Raw genomic sequence first — 17,642 nt, 5'->3', positions numbered from 1 at the left:
CACTGCAGCCAAAACATTAGACAATACTGATCTTTGTATTTAAACTTTTTTCAGAACTTTAAATCTAAGTATCTAAAGTAATATTCAAAAGTCATTTAAATCAGTCTGATGCAGACTTCAAAAACTCTTTGGTTGTGACTAAAAGAAGTGCAACATCAGCACCAAATAATGTTTCTATTGAACAACTAACACAAACAGGTTGTAGAATGGAGCCTTTTCTACTCACAGCTGAACAGAAACAACATCCAGAGTGGAAAACAGTGCAAATAACTGCAAACAGGCTTCATGACACTCATGTTTGATCAGATTCACTCCCTGCTCTCACACAGCAACTCCAGACCTACATTCATCTTTTCCCTCTGAACCCCCCAAACATACAAACCCTGAGCCACCACCATTGCCCTTTCACTGACTGCCCCACTCCACCATTTGACTCTTAGAACTGAAGACGCTTCTCTCATAAGAGGTGAAACATCTTCAAGGAAGTCCAGACGCTTTTCTTTCCAAGCTTCTTAGACTACGATGACCTGGATGTCTGAGAACCTTCACAGACTGATTTTACAAGAACAACTTGTGTCAAAAATCCCTGGCAGTGCCTCTCTGTCACACACACAAATCACTACAGTTACAAATTTAATAACTTAAAAAGTAAAAAGACCACTTTTGAGCCGTGTCTTTTTGGCCATAACGAATACCAAAAGAACCGAAATTTAATAACATTAAAACCAAACAATAAATGAGCAAAGTAGTGCATGATAAATATAGATGACAAATACAAAGTGCAATATAGAAACACAGGGTAAAAAGAAATGAACAATTAAAAAGGAGGATAAAAGATGTGAGCAGTAGTTAAACAGTAGAAATAAATATATAATAAACAAACAAAAATAGATAATAAATGAAAGCCAGGTCAGAAAGGTGAGTTTGGCTTTAAAAGCATGAAAACACACTGCTGTCTTCAGGAAGGCTGCTCCAGTAACAGAAAGTCATCTACATGTGGGTTTAGTTCTGACTTTAGGGACAAGTAAAAAAATAAAATAAAATAAAAACATCTGTCCAGACAACCTGACAGTCAAAAATATAAACTCAGGAACTTAAAAGGAAAATTGTGATAACTTTGAACGTCCGCATCAAGATAAACTTACAGATTTAAGAGTCAAAAAGTGTCAAAAAGTCTGTATCCTTACCCGAGAGTTTCAAGTTTACAGTCAGGACTCTTTAGTCCAACACACAGCAAATCCAATCCTGAATCCTGCAGCTTGTTCGAGCTCAGGTCCAGCTCTCTCAGATGATTGGATGGGGAGCTGAGAATTTCAGACAAAGCTTCAAAGCTTCTTTTTGAGAGTTTACAATCTCTCAGCCTGAGGAAGAATAACAATGGAGACATATTCTTTTATTCATCTAGCATTATTAAACATATTTGTTCATAGATTCACTTACAGCACTTTCTTGGATGCTTTGACCACTGGCAGCAGCTTCAAAAATGCCTTCTCTGAACGGGAGTATTTCTCCAGGTCGAACTCATCCAGATCTGATGACAGTAAGATGAAGACCAGAGCCGACCACTGAGCAGGAGACAGTTGATCTGTGGAGAGACGTCCTGATCTCAGGGACTGTTGGATCTCCTCCACTAGAGAACGATCATCCAGTTCATTCAGACAGTGGAACAGGTTGATGCTTTTCTCTGCAGACAGTTTCCCACTGAGCTTCTTCTTGATGTAGTGAACTGTTTCCTGATTGGTCTGTGAGCTACTTCCTGTCTGTGTCAGCATGCATAGGAGATCCTGATTGGTCTGCAGTGAAAGACCCAGGAGGAAGCGGAGGAACAAGTCCAGGTGTCCATTTGGACTCTCTAAGGCTTTGTCCACAGCACTCTGGTAGAAGTCTTTTACAGTAAGTGTTTTCTGGAAGATTTTAAAGCGAGGAGATTGTTTCTTAAGCAGGTTGACTCCAGAGTTGATGAAGGTCAGATAGACATGAAGAGCAGCAAAGAACTCCTGAATGCTCAGATGGACGAAACAGTAAACGACATCGGTGAACATGTGACACTCATCAGCTTTAAAGATCTGTGTGAACACTCCTGAGTACACTGAGGCTGCTCTGATATCGATGCCACACTCTTTCAGGTCTGATTCATAGAAGATCAGGTTTCCTTTCTGCAGCTGATCAAAGGCCAGTTTTCCCAGAGACTCAATGATCTTCCTGCATGACTCTGTCTCAGCTCCTCCATCATACTTGATGTCCTTCGTTTTTAGGTGAAATAGCACAAGGCGTAGGTAGAGCTCTGTGAGAGTCTTAGGCAGATCTTTGCTCTCTTTGTTCTTCATGACAAACTCCAGAACTGTAGCAGTGATCCAGCAGAAGACTGGGATGTAGCACATGATGTGGAGGCTTCGTGATGTCTTGATGTGGGAGATGATGCTGCTGGCCTGCTCCTCATCTCCGAATCTCTTCCTGAAGTACTCCTCCTTCTGTGGGTCAGTGAACCCTCTGACTTCTGTCACCATGTCAACAATGTCACGAAGGATCTTATTGGCTGCTGCAGGTCGTGTGGTTATCCAGAGGCGAGCAGAGGGAAGCAGTTCCCCCCTGATGAGGTTTATCAGCAGCACATCCACTGAGGTGGACTTTCTAGGGTCAGTCAGGATTGTAGTTTTGTGGAAGTCCAGAGGAGGTCGACACTCATCCAGACCATCAAAGATGAACACAACCTGGAAGTCTTCAAAGCTGCAGATTCCTGCTTCTTTGGTTTCAGTAAAGAAGTGATGAACAAGTTCCACCAAGCTGAACTTTTCCTCTTTCAGCAGATTCAGCTTTCTGAAAGTGAATGGAAACATGAACTGGATGTCCTGGTTGGCTTTGCCTTCAGCCCAGTCCAGAGTGAACTTCTGTGTTAGGACTGTTTTCCCAATGCCAGCCACTCCCATTGTCAGCACTGTTCTGATTGGTTTATCTCTTCCAGGTGGGAGTTTAAAGATGTCTTCTTGTCTGATGGTTGTTTCTGGTCTGTCTGGTTTCCTGGATGCTGTTTCAATCTGTCTGACCTCATGTTCATCATTGACCTCTGCAGTCCCTCCCCCTGTGATGTAGAGCTCTGTGTAGATCTGACTCAGGAGGGTCGGGTTTTCTGTTGTAGAAATCCCCTCGAGCACACACTGGAACTTCTGCTTCAGGTCTGACTTGAGTTTGAGCTGACACTCAGTGAGAATCTCTGCATGAATAAACAGCAAATGACACAAATGAGAAAACTGCATTCTGGTTACTGTGGTTATGTGTTCAGTTCACTGGACTCTTGGTGTCATGATCCGGGTGAGTCTGAGTAACTTTCCACAGCATCAGCTCTCCTCCCCTGGGTGGAGCCCTCCTCACTCCTCCATGCTCCTCACCTGTTGCCAATTACTCCGGCAGTATTTATGAGCAGCACTCACAATGAACCTTCTCCAGATTGTGTGCTTACCACAGTCAGTTCTCTGCCTCACATTTTGTCTTGTGCTCCTCAGCTTGTTTCGCGTAACCCTCTTTTCCTGTTCCCTAGTCGGCACCTGGATACATCTTCCAACTCTCGCCATAAGTCACGCCTCAGGATTCTGGCCTGCCACTGCTGGGAAAACTCACTCTTGCAAACTGCCATCCTCACCTGCCTGCCTCCATGTGCACCCACATCTCACTCTGTACCCAGATTTAATTCATCTCCTCCTCCAGCTGATCTCCACCTGCAGCCACGTAACACCTCTTAGTTTTTAAATCTTGGACTCATTCACTACACTGTGGACCACTCAGATTATTATCTCATTTGTTCCAGTGATCGTGGATAGTTTCTATTCGCCCGATTCTGCCCCTGTTGTTCCTTTGACCTGCCTCAGCTTATGTTCTGGCCTCAGCTCTGCACTTCTCATAATACCTCGCTTGCTGTTGAATTTAGCCGTGATTCAGCTTTCTCCGTCGAGAAATCTAGTAAAATACATTTATTTTAAATGTCACTTTTTTGGTTCTGTGCTTGACTCCATTCCTTTTCATGAGCCATTGAGCCCTGATACTTGAGTTATAACTGAGGGCAGGTTTTATAGAGACACATTTGATTTAATTGTGTTTATTTATACAGCACCAAATCAATACTAGCAACATTTCACATATTACATAAACAACACTATGGAGCCAGTAATGAATAAATATGTAGAATAAATGAAAGAATTTCAAGTAAAAAAGTTTTTTTTTAATTCCTCCAAATAACAACAACAGTCACCCCAATGTGCTTTATATTGTAAGGTAAAGAACTTACAATAATACAACAGAAAAAAAACCCAACTATCTTTTTGGGGCCTGAAAACTGAAGGCTCTGCCTCCCATTCTACTTTTAAATACTCTGTGAACAACAAGTAGGCCTGCAGAGCGAGAGCGAAGTGCTCTAATAGGGGGATATGGTACTACAAGGTCATTAAGATAAGATGGGGCCTGATTATTTAAGACCTTGTATGTGAGGAGCAGGATTTTGAATTCAATTCTGGATTTAACAGGAAGCCAATGAAGGGAAGCCAAAACAGGAGAAATATGCTCTCTCTTTCTAGTCCCTGTCAGGACTCTTGCTGCAGCATTTTGGATTAGCTGAAGGCTTTTCAGTGAGTTTTTTGGACTTCCTGATAATAATGAATTACAGTAGTCCAGCCTGGAAGTAATAAATGCATGAACTAGTTTTTCAGCGTCACTCTGAGACAGGATATTTCTAACTTTAGAGATGTTGCACAAATGGAAGAAAGCAGTCTTACATATTTGTTTAATATGTGCGTTGAAGGACATGTCCTGGTCAAAAATGACTCCAAGGTTCCTCACAGCGTTACTGGAGGCCAAGGTAATGCCATCCAGAGTAAGAATCTGCTTAGATACCATATTTCTAAGATTTTCAGGGCCGAGTACAATAACCTCAGTTTGATGTGAATTAAGAAGCAGAAAGTTAGCGGCCATCCAGGTCTTTATGTCTTTAAGACATTCCTGCAGTTTAACTAATTGGTGTGTGTTATCTGGCTTCATGGACAGATAGAGCTGGGTGTCATCTGCATAGCAGTGTAAATGTATGTTATGTTTGCTAATGATGCTGCCTAAGGGAAGCATGGTAATGGGAGCGTTGCCAGCAGAAGGCTGAAGTGGAATCTCCCAGAAAGCTGCAGAAGAAAAAACATGAGCTGAAATGGTGGATTTCAGTCAAACAAGGAGAACTGTGGCTTTCCTCAAACTTTTGACCAATCACCTTAGTGTCCTGTTTATCAACCATAATAAAAAGCATTTACTGTCTGGGCATTTTTTTGTTTGGGTCTCCAAACAGCAGAAAGAAATGGCAGCCATTTTTTTTAACTTTACCTTCAACTAGTAAATAGATTTAAGAAAAAGCACTTTGTGTCATGGTCCCTGTGCCCCGCTGGTCGATCCTCTATTGTGCAATATGTTTGTGGTTTGTTTGCTCTCTCTCACTCTCTCTCTCGCCGCGGCGACGCTCATTGCGGGCTCCCGCTGCTGGCCCACACACCTGCTCATCACCGCACCGGCCGCTGATCCCAGCTGATTACTGCACTACTTAGATGGCGAGTCTGCACTAGTCTTCGCTGGATCGTTGAGCTATCAGTATCGTTTTTTTGGAACCCGATTCTGAGAGGAGTGATTGAGGAGGAACATTTGTACAGAAAGTGTGGAGCACCCTTCTCCCAACCCTGTTTCCCACGGACCCTGGCGACCCGGACCCGTTTCCCCTGCACGTTGTATGTAGCCACTTGGTGAATGTGTTCACTGTAAATAAACGCACTGTTCTTCGCTTAAAGGAATACCCTGGCCTGCGCCTGAGTCTCTTTCGGAAACCCTATCACTTTGATCATATTTGTGACGTGTCCCAAACTGTTGTTGTCGCCTCATTTATGTTGATAAAACAGCTCTAAAACCAATCTGACAATATAAATCTGTAAAATGGGCTGAAAACCTGCTGCTGCTCCCATTTTAATCAAACCAACCCAGAGAGCAGATATTCATGTGTACACAGGAGGTTATTTGTGCAGATACATAAAACACATATAAACTGTAGGCTTTCTGCAGTCTCTCACTCCTGAAAGTGTTGGCAAGTGTTTTGGATTTATTATTTATATGGATGCTTATGGCACCTGTGTAATGTTAACTAATGTTTTTATTGTTTAAGTGTTTTTTGTTTAGTCATTCCCTGACTTACCTTTGGGTTCTGGGATGGTTTTATTTAAATTCTCCAACAGATCATTCCTGTTTAACCTCCCCAAAAGATTTTTAGTGACTTCAAAAGTGTTGATAGCGTAGGTATCAAACATCAGATCCACTATGTCCGTCCTCTCTGCATTCTCCAGTTCACTCTCTGGGATTGCTGGTAAACCTTCTACAGACCCATTCTTCAGATGCCACGTGATTTTTTCAAAGTCATCACGTCCCAAATTCTCCAAAGTCCCCAGAAGGATTTCTTTAGGTGTCGTCATCTTTTACCCTGTAAGGACCCGATAAACAAAGACTGTAACAACAGCTGGAGAGGTAATTGTCTGATTTATCGGAATTTAACTTGATTCTAACAGCAGTTCATCACTACCACCAATAAATTTCTTATGCTCAGAATGCAACAAAATTGCACATGAAGAAGCACATAGAGAAGTATCCAAGTAACACTTTGCTACAATATAAAACAAACTATTATAAATAAAGAAAATATATAAACTAAATATATACACTACCCGTCAAACGTTTTAGAACAGCCCAATTTTTCCAGTGTTTTTGTCACGGTTTGCGAGCCGTGTGTAAATTATCAAAGGACCCTTTATGCAGGCAGCTCAGATGCAAGTGAGTTTATTCATCACATGGTGATACAAACAGAAATGGAGAAGGTGAGCATGGAAACTAAGCAAAAACCTAAAAACTAATAGTACACGAATATGAAGAAGTACACGAAGGGAAGACGAAAACACGGAACACAAGGGGTGGGAGCAAAGCACCACAACACATCACTATATAGACAGTTACACAGAGGGAGACACAGAAGGCAACAACACAGGGTGGAACAAATGGACAGAGAAGACTAAACACAGAACAGAGTGCACAGAGAAACAAGGGGGGCAGGGAATCAAAACCTAGGAAGCATAGAATAACTCACAAACTAAACTGGCATAACACAAAAATCACAAAGAACTGAAACCACTAGATCAGGAGACCCAGGACCCTGACAGATACGCAGACAAACCAGCAACTAACAGAGGCAAACACAAGGCTTAAATACACAGAGGGATAACGAGGGAATAAGACACAGAAGGAAGACACATCTGGGAGTGATTGACAAGACGAGACAGAGGAAACGCAAACTAAACACACTGACATGAGACACGGACCTTCACAACAAAGCAGGAAATACATAGACTGAACTTAGAGGTACAACAAAACACAGAACCAAAACGTAAGAATAAACAAAGATACATCATGAAATCAAAGATTAACAATACAAAACAGAAAACACTGAGTCACAGACCAAGGATCGTGACAGTTTTATTGAAAATATCCTTTTTATTTCTCATTGCACTCTGAAATGAAAGCATAGTACAAATAAGCAGTTGGAGTTAAAAATAAATCATGAAACACATTTATAGACCAAAGTTTATTCTAAACGTTTGACTGAACACACCCGTGGCTTCTGTCTACAATAGAAATCAAATATTCTCCCATATCTGTAGCAGATGTTCCCGTAAACGTGGACCTTGTAATAATAATAATAATAATAATAATAACAACTTTATTTATAAAGCGCTTTCAAACAAAGTGCTGTACAACTAAAGAGATAAATAAAATAAAAGCGATACATAGCAATACAGGTAAAAGACACAATACAAGTTAAAAACAATAAAAATGTAAAAACTAAAAGCCATAGAATTAAGACATGTAGGATCGGGTGAACAAATGTGTCTTCAACTTGGTTTTAAAAACCTCCACAGAGCAGCCTGCCGAATATCTTGTGGGAGGTTGTTCCGCAGAAACGGGGCATGAAAAGAAAAAGCTCTCCAATTGTCTTTTTTCTGGCTCGAAGAACTTTTAGAAGACCAGAGTCCTGAGATCGGAGAGCACGAGATGGAACATAAAGGTGTAAAAGGTCGGAGAGGTATGAAGGTGCCAATCCGTTTAAAGCCTTGTAGGTGAGCAGCAGGACCTTAAAATCTGCTCGAACCTGACAAGGTAGCCAGTGAAGACATCTCAGAACAGGGGTAATGTGCTCAAATTTCCCAGTTCTTGTTAAAATGCGAGCAGCTGCATTTTGCACCAACGCCAGAATCTCAGGTTAAACCTCACAAAACTTTAACAACCACCAAACAGCTAAAACAGTAAATGAGAGCAGGAACACGGATTCTGCACAAAGACGTAAACACAAAGCTCGGAGCCACCGACGCATCAGAATCAGTGAGATGTCGCCTTTCTCACCCGATGGCACGGACTGTCGGGCTGAAAGCCGACAGCTCGCTGATTCTGATGTTTCGGCGGCTCCGAGCTTTGTGTTTACGTCCTTTTTACGCTGATTCTAAAGCTGTTAGTTTTATCTCTCCATCCATCCATCCATCTTCATCCGCTTTATCCGAGGCCGGGTCGCGGGGGCAGCAGCCTAAGCAAAGAGGCCCAGACCTCCCTCTCCCCAGCCACCTCCTCCAGCTTATCCGGGGGAACACCAAGGCGTTCCCAGGCCAGCCGAGAGATATAATCTCTCCAGCGTGTCCTGGGTCTGCCCCGGGGCCTCCTCCCGGTGGGACATGCCTGGAACACCTCACCCAGGAGGCGCCCAGGGGGCATCCTTGTCAGATGCCCGAACCACCTCAGCTGGCTCCTTTCGATGTGAAGCAGCAGCGGCTCTACTCTGAGCCCCTCCCGGATGGCCGAACTTCTCACCCTATCTCTAAGGGAGAGGCCAGCCACCCTTCGGAGGAAGCTCATTTCTGCCGCTTGTATCCGCGATCTCGTTCTTTCGGTCACTACCCACAGCTCGTGGCCATAGGTGAGGGTAGGGACGTAGATTGACCGGTAAATTGAGAGCTTCGCTTTTACACTCAGCTCCCTCTTCACCACGACGGACCGGTGCAGCGTCTGCATTACTGCAGCCGCAGCCCCAATCCGTCTGTCGATCTCCGGCTCCCTTCTCCCATCACTCGCGAACAAGACCCCGAGATACTTGAACTCCTCCACTTGGGGCAGGAACTCATCCCCGACCCGGAGTGGGCACTCCACCCTTTTCCGGCTGAGAACCATGGCCTCAGATTTGGAGGTGCTGATCCTCATTCCCGCTGCTTCACACTCGGCTGCGAACCGTTCCAGTGCGAGCTGGAGGCCCTCACCCGATGAAGCCAACAGAACCACATCATCCGCAAAAAGCAGAGATGAGATTCTGAGGCCACCAAAGCGAAAGCCCTCCGCCACTTGGCTGCGCCTAGAAATCCTGTCCATAAAAATTATGAACAGAACCGGAGACAAAGGGCAGCCCTGGCGGAGCCCATCACCCACCGGGAACGAGTCCGACTTATTGCCGGCAATGCGAACCAAGCTCTTACAACGGTTGTATAGGGATCGAATGGCCCGTAGCAATGGGCCAGACACCCCATACTCCCGCAACACCTCCCACAGGACACCCCGAGGGACACGGTCGAATGCCTTCTCCAAGTCCACAAAACACATGTAGACTGGTTGGGCAAACTCCCATGCACCCTCAAGTATCCTGGAGAGGATAAAGAGCTGGTCCAGTGTTCCGCGACCAGGACGAAAACCGCATTGTTCCTCCTGTATCCGAGGTTCGACTAGCGGACGAACTCTCCTTTCCAGCACCCTGGCATAGACTTTCCCAGGGAGGCTGAGGAGTGTGATCCCCCTGAAGTTGGAACACACCCTCCGGTCCCCCTTCTTAAAGATGGGGACCACCACCCCGGTCTGCCAGTCCACAGGTACTGCCCCTGATCTCCACGCAACATTGCAGAGACGTGTCAACCAGGACAGCCCTACAACGTCCAGAGCCTTCAGGAACTCGGGGCGGACCTCATCAACACCAGGGGCTCTGCCACCAAGGAGTTGTTTAACTGCCTCAGTGACCTCGCCCCCGGAAATTGGCGGGTCATTCCCCTCATCCCCAGACTCTGCTTCCTCCTCGGAAGACGTGTCAGTGGGATTAAGGAGGTCCTCGAAGTATTCCTTCCACCGCCTGACAATTTTCTCAGTCGACGTCAGCAGCGCTCCGCCAGTAGTAGCTGCGTAGTTATGGAAGCTATCCATTAGCACGTTGCTGGGCGTATCACTCTCCTCGTTAGCATTCTCAGGCGCTATCTTAGACTTGGAACTTTCCAGTCCCCTTTTCGCTCCTTTCTGATTCGGCATTCTGCTGCTTCTTGCCCTACGATTGCTGTATCTTCTCTTATTTAGTGAATTGTTAGTGTTAGCAGCATAAAGTTGAGGTTTTACCGTTGTTCACGAACTTTCTGTGCAGAACTCGGTAGAGAGCGTCTACTCACTCCGCCATCTTGGCACCCCCCCGATCGGGTAGTGACAGTGTCCAAATTCATCGGCTGCATCCTCCTGAGGACCCGGCCTTCGCGGCGTACGTAAGCTGGGTCCTCAGAAGGTTGGATATGCTGGAAGTAAACGGCTGGGGAAATTGGACGGTCTAGCCTTCTGATTAGCGTCACCGCTGTCTCGGTGGAGTTTAATAAACTCGGCTGTCTGCTCCTTGCTATCTGCAATATAACAGGACACTGGAGTAAATTCTCGACCGTCTCATACTTCTGTTTAATCAGTTTTCTGTTTGATGTTTATTCAGCTGTGTAAAAACCAAGGAGGAACCCACCCGGGGGATTAATAAAGTTTTATTTTATCTAATCTAATAACTTTAATCTCAGCCAAACCGATTTACTCACGAACAAACAAAACACTGAAAAAAGCCAAACAATAACATTTTTAGGTTGTCTAAGTGACTTATATATCACGTTTAACCTGAGTAGCGAAAGTCCGCGGTGATCTGAAAATGATGTGCCGGGAGTTGTGCCGTTCTCGGTGGCTTCAGTGACCCTCGAGCTCCCGGCTGGCTATAGTGCTGGTGGGTAGCAGACGTCTCAAAAAAACGTCGAAGCACTTTTGCAAATATGCGGTATCTTGATAAACCGAGCAGATATTTGATGTTTACATAGCTACTTTCTCGCCTGAAAATATGTTAAAAGTTTATTTTGTGACCCAGAAAGATTAGTATGAGTAATTTTAAAACTTAGTAGCGGCCGCCAAATTGAGGAACTGGATTTGGTGGTCATGAAAATGGCATTAAACAAGTCCCCAGGGACAGATGGACTCACTACTAATTTTTATCAATTCTTCTGGAAGGACCTAAGAACTTTATTGTTTGATGCATTAAAGGAATCGATAGAGAAAAAAGAACTGATGCCAAGCATGAAACAAGGGTTGATAACCCTGATTCCTAAATCAGGTAAGGATAAAAGAATTTTAGACAATTTAAGACCCATCACCTTACTAAACACTGACTATAAGATCCTGTCTGGAGCTGTAGCTGAGAGGCTAAAGAAAGGCATCTCAAACATTATCAGTGAAACACAATCAGGTTTTTTGAAAGGAAGACTAATTCATAACAATATTAGGCTGGTTTTGGACCTCCTTGAGTACAGTGAATTAATCCAAGAGAGAGGATACATCCTGTTCTTGGATTTTTACAAAGCATTTGACTCAGTTGAACATACGTTCATATTAAAAACTCTGCAGTCTTTTGGTTTTGGAGAGGAATTTATCAATGTTATAGAGATGCTATATAATGACATTAACAGCTCTGTTTTGCTAGAACATGGTACATGTTCAAGGTTTGAGGTTAATAGAGGGATAAGGCAGGGATGTAGCAGCTCACCACTTCTGTTCATCATGGTTGCTGAGCTGTTGTCTATTTTGATTATAAACAGTCACATTGAGGGGTTAACTGTGATGGGTGAACAGATAATAATCAGTCAGCTCGCAGATGATACCACCCTGTTTCTAAAAAATGAGGACCAGATTCCTTTAGCCTTACAGGCGATCAACCACTTCTCCAAAGCTTCTGGCCTACAGCTGAATATTAATAAATGCGAAATTCTAGCTCTGCATGAGTGTCCCCTGCAAGCAATAGATAATATACAGATCAAAAAAGAGGTGAAGTATCTGGGCATTGTAATTTGCAAGGATAAGACATCAACTGAAAATAAGAATATCTGTACCAATATAGAAAAGTGTAAGTCAATTTTAAACAGGTGGCTGCAAAGGGACATAACTCTGTTTGGGAGAATCTTGCTAACCAAAATGGACAGTCTGTCCAGACTAATCTATCCAGCCTTTTCTCTGCCCACATCTCCAAAACTAATTAAATCTATAAATAATCTTAATTTTAGGTTCATATGGAGGAACAAATGTCATTCTATAAAGAAAAATGATATGATTAAGAATTATGAAGAGGGTGGGGCTAATGCCATTGACTTTGATGTTATGAATGGTGTACTAAAACTGAAATGGTTAAGATCTTTCATTAGGAACAAAAATTCCTTTTGGAACATTATTCCCAGTGTGATTTTTGGCAAAATGGGTGGAATAGACTTTTTGTTACGTTGTGACTTTGATTGCAGTTCGTTACCTGTTAAACTCTCAGCTTTCCATCAGCAGGTCCTTCTCTACTGGAAATTAATCTACAAACATAACTTTACTCCTCACAATACCCCTATATGGAACAACAGGTATATCCGTTTGTGTAGGAAATCTGTGTACATGGATGAATGGAGATCTAAAGGGATTTGGGCTGTAGCTCATTTTATGGATGATAATGGGGTCTTATTAAAACATGATACGTTTTGTGAGAAATTTGATGTAAGATGTACTGTTAAGAGATATCAATCCCTAGTGAAAGCCATCCTTTCACTAGGGATCAATGATAAAAGAAGATATTGTGCACTCTAAAATTTCTCCTGGACTGAGGCAGCTCTGCATAGCTGGAGCTGAATTTGGTGACAGCAGGTTTACAAACAAAGTGATCAGGAATATTTTAATAAACTAAATTTGCCCTAATCCGGTTAAAAGAAATTATATTCTTAAAGAATTTGAGACCATGGAGGTTAAGGCGATAAGAAAAAAGTATACAGTATTTCACTTCCTCTTTCCCCTAAAGTAAAAGAGGTTCACTTTAAAATCATTAATGAGGTTTATCCAACCAATGAATTCTTAAGACGGAAATTTAACTTAGATGTGAACGCCTGCACATTTTGTGAAAATGATATTGAAAGTCTGGATCACTTGTTTTTCTACTGTGAATCAGTGCACTCCTTCTGGACTGACATGTGGAGCTGGCTACAGTCCAGGAGAATTCAGTTACCACATTTGACGGTGACAGTAATAAAATTTGGAATACTTGCTGAGAATGCAGATTTTGACCTGTTGATTAGGACGATTTTGTTAATGGGAAAATTTTTTATTCACAAATGCAGATACTTTAAAGCTAAACCATGTATAAACAGATGGCTGAATGACTTTAAACTCTGGGCTAAATCGCTGAAACTTGTGAATAACAAGAAAGTCCTTAAACTTGTTGTTTTATTTAAAGAGTTTAACCTATGTTAAAAAAAAAAAAACTCCCTATTTTATAATCACGACTGCCCTTTTTTTGCACGTTATTTTTTGCCTTTGGTTCAAATCCTTCAATGACTGTTCTTTCTTTTTGTGCTAACTCTTTTAGCTTTGTGCTTATTGTTGTTGTTTTTTTTTTGTTCGTTTTGTTTGTTTGTTTGTTTGTTTTGCTATAATGCTCAACCGAGGATGTAACGTAATCGGATTAATGATGGTGCCTTGTATGTTATACTGTTGTTTGTAAATAAAGTTTAATTTAAAAAAAAAAGTTTCTGTCGCCATTTTAGGTTTTAAAAATGTCGTGATAAGGGCGGGTCTTACTGTGAACCTGCGCGCTCATTGGCTAATAACTTGAGATTGACAAGCCGTTATCCAATGAGCGCGCGGCTTCTCCCAACATAAAGTAGTTTCCTTTGAAAAACCAAAGTCTGATTATTTTTGCCTCCACTGACGGAGCCTGTTGTTTCCGCCACAGAGACACAGTAATGTCAGAGCGGTGTTAACACTCACCTGCCTCAGCACAGCTCTCACTCTCTTCCTGCTCTCTCAGCTAAACTCACTTCCTCTCTACTTACAAGAAACCAGCGCTCAGAGGAGCCGACCGGCCTCACGTTTCATCCACAGACACGAACAGTGTGGAATTATTTTATGTCATAAGAAGAAACATATTCATGTTAACACTCACCTGCCTCAGCTCCACCTTCCTCCTCCTGCTGCTCTGAACTAGTGATGGGTCGTTCGCGAACGAAATGGCTCTTAGAGCCGGATCTTAGACGTGAACAACGCAGCCGCCTCCTTATCACGAGCCGTCACATTTTTTTTTTCTTTCTCTCAGCCTCTCTCTCTCTCTCTCTCTCTCTCTCTCTCTCTCTCTCTTGCACTTTTTTCCTGCTTCACTCTGCATGCGAGCCTTGTGCTTTACGCTGGGCAGAGGGGGGAGGGGCGGTAGTTACACTCAGTAGCACAGGAACAGAGGCAGAGAGAGAGAAAGAGGCAGGGCCAACAACGTCACATTAGAAAGGTATAGTAATCATCCACAACTATTTTCAGTTGGAGATGATAAAGGATTCAGAAAGTTTATTCATGCAGGTCCATATGACAGAGAATATGCATGTTCTTTTTGTTTTCATATTTTAATTTATATTTAATTGTGTTGTGGTTTGCAGTGTTTTGTGTTGTTTCACTTTAAATTTGTAAAAGGAAAAAGCTGAAAATTTAAACAGTTAAAAGTTGAAATGTGAATAGTTGATTTTTGTATTATATAATTATTATTATTATTTCATTTTTATTATAATGTGATATATTATATTATTTATTACATTTTATGTGGAGTGAATAAATAAAAGTATATTTACGGTGGCCCCTAGAGACAAAGCACATACAAACTTCAAATCACGTACAAACTCCAAAACACGTAAAAACTCCGAAACACGTAAAAACTCCGAAACACATAAAAACTCAGAAGCACATAAAAACTCAGAAGCACATAAAAACTCAGAAGCACATAAAAACTCAAAACACATACAAAAGACAACAGAAGTGCTCCAGGATGCTGGGCGCAGTGTTGAGCTTTTGTTACCTAGTGGCTACACAAGCCAGCAAGTACCAACGACCGGATTTGGTGTGTGGTAGTAACAGGTAGATGAAATTTTTTTTTTAAATTATTTGAATATATATGAGTGCCTGTGTATAAATACACAAACAATACACACATGCTTTCAATTGTGTAATTTAAGTGATCTAGTAGCTCTGCTTTGGAAGTTCAGTTCATGCTAGAAATGTGTTTTGGAGTTTGTACGTGTTTTGTCTCAAGGGGCCACCGCATATATCTACCATAACCACTTTTTTTTTACGTCAGTAATTCCTTTTGTGCATAATTTTATATTATTGTTAATAATAAATTAATTAAAGCAACAAAACAACCTGAAGAGCCGGTTTGGAGCCGAAAGAGCCGGTTCTCTAAAAAGAGCCGGAAATCCCATCACTACTCTGAACGGAGGATCAACACTTTCACTTTCACTGCTCCTCCCTAAACACAGATGTCACGGCTCGGCATGGCAAACCGTGGGAGGTGTGGGGAAGCAGGACCCAGGCGCGGTGCTCTATGTACAAACAGTGCGTTTATTTACAGTGTAACAATAAATCCCCGTGCTTTCCCTGACTCCCGTGTCGTGTCTCTCCGTGACCAGTCCGTGTCTCAGTGCTCTCCGCTCGCGTGTCTCAGCACCCCTCGTGCTGGCTGCCGTCTGGCGCTCCACACTTCTCCTGGGGACACAATAGACGCAGCCGTCAGGACACATATAACCGTGGGCATACACACACTAACTCAGTTCAACAGGATGACTAACATGGAGTCTCACGGAATGATCCCGCGTCGGTGGGAGCTCCAAGACTCTCCTAAGTAGCTCCCCCGACGTGGCCTGATCAGCAGCAGGTGTGTGGCTTCGGGTGTGGCCAGACCGTCAGCAGGGCCACACCCACCAGGCCTGAAGGCGCCCGCCGAAACACATATACACACACGCAAACAGGGAGAAAGACAGCAACACCAAATATACATACAATAATAATAATATAATTCATAACTGCTCAGGGATCCTGGGTCGCTCAGACCCAGGATCCCTGACAACAGAGGATGCTGGGACTTGTAGCTTTTACCTTGTGTGATATTTATGGCTGTGACACTAAATCACAGCATGAAAACTTCCTGCAAACATGTCACAGGCGATAAAAGTTTCACATTAAAGGTGAAGTTATTTTTCTGTCTCATGTTCAATAAACAGTGAGCTGGGAAAAGTGAAGAACAGACTTCAGACGTTCCCTGCAGAGTTTCTGCTGCTCGGTCGTCTGCATGTTGCTGAGACTGAGCTGATGATGAAGCTGTGATGGGTTTATGGCACGTTTGGTTCTGGAGAAGAGTTTTACTGCCGGTGCAGGTGAAATGATCAGAGGTTACAGCCTCTGGTTAAAGTGGAGGCAGCGATCAGGACGGCTGAGCAGCAGAGGTCTCGAGGGTCCTAAAGTGTAAAAGCATCAGTGTTAGTAACACAAAGATCACAGAATGGGATCATCCACACAACACTAACATCTAAATCCACGGCAGGAACTCTTCCAGTGTCCTGAAAAATCTGTGTGCACGATGCTGAGATTAAAATCTGTCTGCTCATCTTAATGCAATATTTACTAAAGTCTGGTAGAAGTTTTACTGATTCTGTAATAATCAGCTTGTTACCATCACATAATGAACTCAGCCGTGACCAATGAGGCCGTCCTTGTGCGGTTCTCTGGCGCTGATTCTGACTGTGACCTTCACCTCTGCAGGGTCGCCTCTGCTCGTGGCTGAGCTCGTGTTTGTCAGGCTGACAAAATAAAAGCTTCTTCATTTCTGTGGCTGAAGAGGAGTCTGCTCTTCTTCACCAACAGGAAGTGAAACATTTCTCACTGATTCTGAAATCTTCACTTGTTTCACAAATTCACAGTAACACACACACACGGTTGTGTTTTCATATCCTTGTGGGGACATCTATTTGACATCATGCTCTTCTCAGCCTTTTACTCTAACCATTAAGACTGAATGCCTAACCCTGACCTGACTGTCCCTGACACTAAAACCACATTCTGAGTCTCACAAATGTCTTCAAACTTGTGGGGACGGGCATTTTGGTCCCCACAAAGACATGTAAACATGCACACACACAGGTATTAATGACCTCACAGGTTCATGTTTGGGGCTTTTAGCATCTTTGTGTGTCGCTCAGATTTAATTCACTCTTGTTTTGAGGTTTTGTGCCTTTTTGTTTCATTCTTTGTGCGTTTATTTTCTCTTTAAGCCTTTCAGGACTCGTGCTGTTGGCTTTTTCCTGGTGTGTTATTAGTATTTTTAATTTCTAAACTTATTGTAAAAGAAGGACCGATGGAACATTGATGTGAAAATAAACATGATCATTTAATGTTTTTGTCAGTCATTAAAAAATAAATCCTGGTCTTTCATTTTGCTGCTG

The 17,642-nt window shown here is 42.8% G+C and overlaps 2 protein-coding genes and 1 long non-coding RNA gene across 3 annotated transcripts in view; 1 reads left to right on the top strand and 2 right to left on the bottom strand.

The window, feature by feature from the left end:
• The window catches only part of LOC309701485 (NACHT, LRR and PYD domains-containing protein 12-like), a 1,029,495-nt gene that overhangs the window by 765,992 nt on the left and 245,861 nt on the right, over window positions 1-17,642 (bottom strand). The window lies entirely within an intron of this gene.
• The window catches only part of LOC309701542, a 211,683-nt gene that overhangs the window by 190,416 nt on the left and 3,625 nt on the right, over window positions 1-17,642 (top strand). The gene's annotated exons all lie outside the window — the stretch shown is intronic.
• On the bottom strand, window positions 1,437-6,479 carry LOC309700392 (protein NLRC3-like; the record flags this gene model as incomplete). The annotated part of the gene is made up of 2 exons (XM_082523911.1): window positions 1,437-3,211; window positions 6,206-6,479. 2 exons carry the CDS (start codon window positions 6,477-6,479, stop codon window positions 1,437-1,439), a joined length of 2,049 nt encoding a protein of 682 aa, XP_082380037.1.

Source organism: Aulonocara stuartgranti (genome assembly GCF_965226115.1).
Source record: "Aulonocara stuartgranti genome assembly, chromosome: 23".
Taxonomy (NCBI): Eukaryota; Metazoa; Chordata; class Actinopteri; order Cichliformes; family Cichlidae; genus Aulonocara; species Aulonocara stuartgranti.
This window is presented reverse-complemented; position numbering and strand designations above follow the sequence as displayed.